Source organism: Siniperca chuatsi, linkage group LG22, assembly GCF_020085105.1.
Source record: "Siniperca chuatsi isolate FFG_IHB_CAS linkage group LG22, ASM2008510v1, whole genome shotgun sequence".
NCBI lineage: Eukaryota > Metazoa > Chordata > Actinopteri > Centrarchiformes > Sinipercidae > Siniperca > Siniperca chuatsi.
In genome coordinates this window covers 17,192,302-17,201,261 of record NC_058063.1, presented here as the reverse complement: position 1 = coordinate 17,201,261, position 8,960 = coordinate 17,192,302, and the positions used below count along the sequence as shown (strand labels likewise).

The following is an 8,960-nucleotide window of genomic DNA, read 5'->3' as shown; positions in this document are numbered from 1 at the left end:
AGTAAATACAATGAAATGAATATCACTTTTTTTTGTAAAATCATCACCCAAAGCCAAAACAGCAAAACATAAATGAAGAGAATAATATGAATTATAAAAGTGTTGATGAATGGTCTGTTTAACATTAGATAAGAAACACGTTTTCATCCCCTTGATTTGTTTCCAGTTAGTAAAACAAAATCAGGATACGTAAAAACAACAATATATAGGCATTAAATAAATTAATCAATTTCAAAACAAACATGATATATATTCAAAATACATATTTACAAATGAAAAAAAAAACGCAAAACACTTATCCTTAAGGGAAAATGATACTCTTGTTTGAATTAATTTTAATTGACTGTTAGCATTACATGCTGAATACCTTCACACAGTTTCTGCTTCTTCATTTCCTACTTCATCTATGCTCATGTATTGGTTATAATCAGGTATTCACCATAAATACATTTATATTTTAGTAGGTTTATACTTTTGCAGCATTTACTAAGTTGATATGCACTTGGTACATGGAAATCCAAATTTGACATCATTTGTGACTGATATGTTGATATATTATGTGCCGATGGCTACAGAGGAAAATACTAAGCAATGCCAAACATATAATCTGCCTGGTGATGAAGTCAGAGGATCGGTGCCACAGTTACCATGGTGACATTGATGAGGGTTGACTTCAGAGGAGTAGGAAACAGGCAGTAGATGTGAAAAACACAAAAAATGGGGCACAGCCACATTTTGATGCTGACAGAATTTTTAGCATTCCACTGAATAAACTGATGTAAATGTTTTTAACTTAACCAGGAGCATCTAGAGCATCACACAGTTGGATTTTTTTTTCTTTTTTGATGTTTACGGATATTGCATGGACAAACTACTGACAAACTACCACACGATTGTTAAAATGAGTCCACTGCCTACTGAAATTCTGAGAGCGAGAAAAAAAAAGTCACTTGGTCACATACATCTAAATTCACAAGTTGCTATTCAAAAAGCACTTCAAATAAAAAGAGAAGAAACAATAAAAATAAAATACAATGGCCCAAATCCTCCCTTGCTGATATTTTGTACAATAATGGAAACACATGCTAAGATCTGAAAAGAAAAACCTGCCTTTTGGTTTGAAAATTACCAAAGCTTTTCACTGAAAATGGTGGGTGGAAATCTAACATCCAATAATCACATCCATTTAACGCTGGGAAAGACCATTACCCACAGGTCATAGCAGTAAGTAAAACTGCCTCCCTTTGCCCAACATAATGGTCTCAGTTCAGCTCTGTGATAAATGCAGTGGTCCCACTTTGTTTTCACTAGGCTCAAGCTATAGGAGGACAGTTACCGCTTCACTTGGGGTCAGGCCTAGCGAGGGTTAGTCTGGACGCTGAAGGGAAAATCCACCCAGAAATACTCTGACACTGTTATATATTATCAATCCTAAAAGATCAATGCGTATACCAGGATATATTTTATGATGAAGTGTTGTGTTCTACAGTTTTTAGTATAAGTCTTGAAAACACCCAGAGAAACCAGATTTACTGAATTTGAATTTGGGCTACTTAAGACTCCTAAGCGATTCATTTCTCCCTATAATACTGAGTTTAAAAGAAGCCCTTTCTCTTTGATTCTAAGGGACATAAACTTGACGGCTGATGTTGTGGAAGAATATAACAAAAATGTTACTAAACTCAAATGTGGCTTCACAGATAAACAGGACTAAGAGTTAGAGAGCTAGCGGCTCTGTGAAGCTGCACTTAGGCACAGAGGTGCTTTGAGCTAAATGCTAACATCAGCATGCTGTAACATGCTCACAATGACATGCTGATGTTTAGCATCATGGCATAATATTTACCATGTTCACCATCTTAGTTTAGCATGTTAGCATACTAACATTTGCTAATTTGCGCTAGTCACAAAGTACAGCTGAGGCTGATGGGAATGTCATTAGTTTTGCAAGTATTTGGTCATAAACTAAAGTACTGAACAAATAAAACCCTGATGATGCTAGATGAAAAGTAAGGGGAATCACTAAAGTTATTATTAATTCATCCTGAGTGGGCCATGAATTTCTGTACCAAATTTCATGGCAATCCATCCAATTGTCGTTGAGATGTTTTACACTGAGCCTCAAACGTCAACCTGTTGGTGGCACTAGAGAAGAAGTCAGGGCATCACCAAATTAATCAGGATTCATTTTGGCGACCATGAATGTGTACCAAATTTCATGCCAAGTAATCCTATGTTATAGAGATATTTCAGTATGGACCAAAGTGGTGGACCGACTGACTGACATTGCCTTCCACTGCTCCGTGGCTAGAAAAAACCTGAACTGCAAAATGGGCCCAGTACAATTCAAAGTATAGCATCAGTGTTAAAGTATTTAAGGGTGGACTATTCCTTTAACAATACTATAAAAAGCTCGATCTGGCCTAGATTAACTGGATGTTTCATGCAAGTCCACTGTTTGCAGACTATTAAACATATATTTGCTGGAATTAATTAAAATTGAATGTTTTAGTTACCTTTAGACTTTTCTTGCAAAAGAGTAGAATGGGAGTTGTATAGTATAGTTGGTCTAACAAGTATTTGTTTTCCAGTTTCAAACAATGAACATTGCTAACAAGCATTTATTTTCTTTCCTGAAACTGCATACTTTCAGTTCCTCTTATCAAGTGCCACACCACCCAGCACATCAGTCATGCAAATTCAATATCAGGATCTTGTCAAACACCCTAACTTGTCACAATTAAAGAGTTCAGTTCTTTAGATTAAGTGATTTGTTGGGAGGATATGTTACAGTGCAGAGTTTTCCTACAGACGTAAATGCATAGGATACAAATCAGTCAAATACTACAATATACGGCGAGCAATACAAAAGAGAGAGAAAAAAAAAACAGATCACTGAAAACAGATCACAGAAACTGTGATCAAAATAAAAGTCTTAGTCGTTGGCACTGGGGTTGGAGTGGAGCGTGGTGGTGAGGGAGAGGAAGGAGGGAGGTAGCGGGGCTGGGAGAAATGACTAGTCATACACTGATTTTTATGGTTCATTTTTTGATCCTACAGCTTTGATAACAACAAAGACAGGGGCAGAAATAGACCCACAGACATTCTGTACACACCAACACTGAAGTCCTTAGCAAATTTCAGAATAAAAGTAGCATCACTCTCTTTAAAAGTGAGAGCCGTTTTGATTAACTTGATGTGTATGCTGGCGTCTGTCTTCGCTTCACACACAATCTCTCACAGTTCTGAAAAATTTTGGGGTAAACTCAAAGTCCGCTAAGGCTTCAACGCGGGGAAAAAAGAGACACAGTGTTCAAAAGAGCAGTTATTATAGTTTAGTTTCAACAGTCTTGCTAGCTATTATGTTGGTGCATGGTGGGAATGGCATAGTCAGCAGGTTGTGAGCCATTGTGTTCATTAGAGATCCATGTCACAATCTACTTTATGTACAGTTTATTAAAGGACATGTTTTATTTTCACATGCCATGTTTCTTTCTGACATTTTCTCCCCTCTTTCACATTCATCTGCAACTATTTTTATTTTCAGAGGCCTTAGTTTGTCCTCTTTCCAAGCTGGTCACTTATTTTCTGTGCAACAAATGAAATGGCAACAAAAGGGTGAAAGAAAGACAGAAACGCGCTGCAAATTCACAGAACAACAGAAGTGTTTCCAGAGGACACTAAAAAGTGTTTGTGACTCATGTAGTTATTGAAGTCGGGTCTGTGTATCAATCATCCTTTTATGTGGGTTTCTGACTTCTGCTGTCGTTTTGTGTATTTGCAGCGCATTTGTGTATTTGGTTGTGTTGTGTGTACTTTTGTTTATTTGCATGCGTTTTCTTAAGGTGCAGTGCGTTTGCAGTGCGTTTGCAGTGCATTTGCCCTTGTCGGCCACCTTACTAATGTAGTCCAAATAGTACACTAAATAGTTTCAAATTAGACAAAAAGGGTGAAAGTCTTAGTTACAAAACCAGACACGGTGAAACTGAACGTACAGTGGAAATGTGCTGCTAGAGCTACAGTGTCGTCTATGGACTACACACTGCAGGTCAATATATTATTTCTGCTATATTTTCTTGTAATATATTATTTGTATATTTACATCTCTAGCCAGCTTATACAACAGACTTTCATGCTAACTGGTCCCCTTGTTGAAAAGAGAACCTATGGGCAGGGAACATCCATAGTATAGAAATAAGTGCTATAACTTTCGCATCTAAATATTTTCTTTAAATAATTGCTATGACTCATAAACTAAAGGCAAATATTGGCTTTCCCTATGAAAATCAGCTTTAAATATCTTCTAAAATATTTGACTTTTTTTTGCTCTTAAAACATGATATAATTATCTGTGTAAGAGTAAAGGGAATGTATACAGAACCTCTAGCTAAGGAACAGTGACTGTCCTGTACTTTAAGTATGACTTAAAGTTTTGTTTCAAATACAGCAACCTCATGGCAATGTTTCCAAAAGAGGCAAGAAGATGGTAACTTGATAACTTTCATTTTTTAATAAACTATACAGGCTTTAAAGGAATAGTTAGACACTTTGGGAAATTCTTTCATTTACCTTTTTGATGAGAGTTAGATGAGAAGATTAATACCACTCTCATGTATGTATGGTAAATATGAAGTGGTTAGCTGAGCCAGTTAGCTTAGCTTAGCACAAAGACTGAAAATTGGGAGAAATTGCTAGCCTGACTCTATCCAAAGGTACGAAAATCTTCCTTCCAACACCTCTAAAGCTCACTAAGAAACACAATATATCTCATTTCTTTAATCCATACAAAAACCAAAGTATAAAAACGAGGCTAACAGCTATGCTAGCTGTTTCCCCCTGTTTCCAGTCTTTATGCTAAGCTAACCTGCTGGTGGCTGTAGCTTCATATTTAAAAGACAGACATGAACATGGTATCGATCTTCTCATGTAAGTCACGGCAAAAATGTGAATAAGCGTCTTTCCCAAAATTTCAAACTATCCCTTTCACATTACAAACACACCTGAACAATTAATGTGGCTACACACTAAAACAATCACCCTCATAGAAATGAACCAGAGTCATATGTGTAAGATTTAGATTAGTTTTAATTTTTTTTTACTAAGTATTAACTTATTAGCTGCAGCTTTGTTAAAATAGTTTTGATCATGTAAACTATGTGTTTACATGTTTTAGTTTCATTCAGTTTAGTTTCATCTCCAGATAGTAGTTTTCGGTCCATCAATTTTGACTTTTGGATATTTTGCATATTCAAGATGATTAACAAACAATTAAGCGCTGCTGAATTATGTTAGTTATAGTTATGTATCACTGTACATACAATGCGTACAAAGCTTAATTGTTTCTATGGTTACCTATCAGCTTTCTGACATTTTTATAATTTCTGAAAAAATAAAAAAACTTTGCCATTTCATTTTGCAAGTTTTGAAGGCAGGGTTTGTAGTTTCAAATTCTTCATGGGTGGACGTTTTAACTATAACAGCCTTGACTGACATGCACACACACAGACGGTTGCATAAACACAGCATCACAGATTGAACAGTGTTTACAGATTGCACTCATTCTGAACTGACCCACTCAGCGTTTGAATCAAGGGTAGACCTTTGCTCTCTCTCTCTCCCCTCACACACATACACTGTCGTTCCAACTCCAGAGTTCTTCTTCTAAAGTCTTTTTTTCCTGCAGCTTCCTGTCTCCCCTCAGCTTGGGAAGAGGCTGCATCGCTACGATCTGATTGGTTGCTTTGTTGGTGGCTGCCTGCGTGGCTCTGTATCACGGCATGTGTTCGTGCAAGGAGGGTGGCGTGGCTGGATGTGTGTGTATGTGTGTTGTGTGTGGCAAGTGTGAGAGGGGTGAGGTGGGGGAGTGATGGGGTTGGTCAGAAACGGTTGGTCGGTTGATTGGAGTGCCAGGAGTGAAGAAATCAAGGTGCAAAGATCAGGGCTGGGGGTTGCGACCTCACACTTTTTTAGGGGGAGGGGCCAACTTGATGATCTCATCTTCAGAGGGCTGGCGGATGATGTCTTTTAGGGGGGAGGGGTTGGAAAAAAAGGGTAGAGAGAGAGAAAGAGAGAAATCATAAGAAACCTATATTTTAAACAAGGAAAGTTGTAGCCAAAACAAGTAAAAGAGAGTACATCACACCAATTTTTGCATCTTTGTCTCTTTAATTATCAATTTTTTCATATATGTACCAAAGCTGTCGAATAAACTGCCGAAACTTAAAGTTACAATCTTTAACAATTTCATCATATCAAACACCATGTTTGATACATTTTATTCAGCAACAGCCACTCAATGTATTAACATTCTTTAATTATATCTCTGTGTAGTAAATGTATTTGTTAGTGGCGGGCTCCGCCATTCCTTTGCAGGATTCACATGACCTTCATAAACAAGAGGGATTCACAGGAAACGATGCATGCATGTAATCCAGCGTTACTGTTTTTAGTATCTCATTGATATCAGTCTCACTGTTTACTGTTCACTCTCCTAACACAGTATCAGAGCTGTATTAAATTACTGCTAATGCAAACTCAACATTTCCTACAGCTGCTTCACATTAAAAGCATTCAACTGGTGAAAAACAGGGTGGCTTTTATTGTGAAGCAGTCACCACTGACCACAACCGTCAGTGCTAACCAAAAAATACATCTACAAAACAACGGTTGATTTCAGCATTTTTTCATCTGTGGATTAGTTTTAAATATTGCAGGTAGTAATGGAACAACAAGGAGTAACCACAGCGAGCTATGTAGCAACTTTACTGTGCCCTGCTGTTGTGTGGAAAACAACTTGCACCGGGTGCAGCATGAAGTCAGATTGCGGTTGCTCATGGCATGATGGAAACTGGCCGATAATTGACTGACTTCTTTATTAGAAGTTTGTTTGGCTGCACTGTAAACAGATAAACCAGTTAATCTTCTGTTGTATTTCTGACAAAGTAGCTGCTCAGTGAAGGTTTGCTGCTCCCAGAATTCTGGGACCTGTAATATTAAATCACACCTGCTGTTACCACAGTAAGCACGGGTGTCGCCGAATCAACCAGCACTGAAATCTTACAGATTACAACTTTAAACTTGTAAATTGCTTCGAGAAACATGATAAAAACATGATCAAAACTTGGTTTTAAGTAGCTGGTACTTAAATTTTTGTAACCTTGCTCATTTTACTGAATTAAACTTCAATAATTATTATTATTTTCTACTCTGTTTTATTTAAATACATATTTCAATTTAAATTATTTTAATTTGTATGTTTGCAAGATTTTAATTTGTTTATTTGTTTGAATGCAATTTTAATGCAATATATGCAGATTTATTTTAGGCACTTTGAGCTGCATTTTATGGATGAAAGCTGCTTTTTTTAAATTATTATTTTAATTTAAAAGATATATTTATTTTTAGACAAAAGCTTATAACATTAGAGCTCTGAGCATATTACTTACAGTACATGAAACACACTAACTTTGCAATTAAAAAGTCATCACCAGCAGGGCTGGATATTGAACCTCAGTGCTTTTTATATTAAAAACTGAAAGAAGACCACTTGGGAAAATGCATTCAGTCTTTTGCTCTGTCTGAGTATATCTTGTATAATTGTATTTCAAATTTTTGATCTTTGGATTAAAAATAATTTTATTTACAGAGCACCTCTCAAAGTGCTCTCCAGAGTTGGGAAGATAAAACACAATAACAGCACACAAGCAGCGTTAAAACAGCAGCAGGAGAAAAATGAAAGCAACATACATTAATACGACATAGTAGAAAAATATATATAAAATGAAGTAATAAAAAAGTCATATAAAACTTTATGTGTAAAAAAAAAAGCCAAAATCACAGTAAAAGATGAAAACAAAAGTCAAGGAATTAAAGCTGTCAAGTTCTTTTAGTGCACGTCATAAAAATGATGCTTCCTGAATAGAAATGAGCTAGACATTTAATAATTTTTAATAGTAAAGAAAGATGTTTATTTGGCCACTGCACCTGTGTTTTTATGTTGTTTTAACTCGACCTGGCTGGTTGTCTAAATTTCCCCTGTGACCTGAACTGAGCTACAAATAAAGTTATAGAAAAGAAAGAGCTGGTGAAACCTAATAATGGCAGCAAAAAGCATGTTGAGAGAGGAGGAAAACAACATGACCCTCCTCTTAAAACATGCCTGCCTCATGACAGATTATTGGTTATTTCAGTCTTTATTTACACAAAAAAAATGGTGATCTGATTAATTTCCTCAAATACATAATTAAACCAGAATACATGTAAGATAAAGTCAAGATTCATGCTTTATAATCACAATTCATCAGAAATAAAAAGGGCAAAAGGGGAAATAAATCAGCCAAAATATCGTTATCAGAGTCTTTATTTTCTTTTATATCTTTCTTTTTTTAACCCTGAAATATCAATACTGGTATTGTCCTTATTCGGTATCATTTAAAGCCTGAATTATTCATCATTCATTTTAATTGTCAATTAGTCATTACAGCATCAATCCAGACTATGTATGTATGTTTACACGTTTTCTCAATATTTACACAGTCTGTAGATTATTATTAGTGTTAAATGAATTTGATAAAGATGTTAAATCTAGAACTGACTATGATGTATTGCCTGCATTCAAGTTTTGTTTGTTTGGGTTTCTTTTGTTTGTTTGTATGTTTTTTTTCCTCAGTTTTTGAATGTATTCATTAAATAATTTATTTTTAGTTTTATTTTTGAGTAGTATATTCACCTTGTTGTGTTGTTATTAAATAAAACTATTCACAAAAAGTTTCATGCTTTAAAATCACATTTTAACAAAGTTTAATCGGTATGACTTGATAATTTATTAGAACATTTTTCTAAACTTAAACTACAGCAAACATAAATAAATGTTTGAACAGCCTGAAGTGCAATAGTTCAATCTCTTCATAATATAATTATTTGAATAAATGAAGTGAGGAAGGAACTGTTGCAACATAAAT

At 35.5% G+C, this 8,960-nt stretch overlaps 1 protein-coding gene across 1 annotated transcript in view; it reads right to left on the bottom strand.

Moving 5' to 3' along the window:
• Positions 1-8,960, bottom strand: part of LOC122869744 (astrocytic phosphoprotein PEA-15) — a 58,735-nt gene that overhangs the window by 2,895 nt on the left and 46,880 nt on the right. Inside the window, exon 4 of the mRNA XM_044183010.1 lies at positions 1-6,021. This exon is cut by the window's left edge and continues 2,895 nt beyond it. Coding sequence (XP_044038945.1) covers positions 5,957-6,021 — 65 coding nt within the window. The 3' untranslated portion in view covers positions 1-5,956. The remainder of the gene's footprint in view (positions 6,022-8,960) is intronic.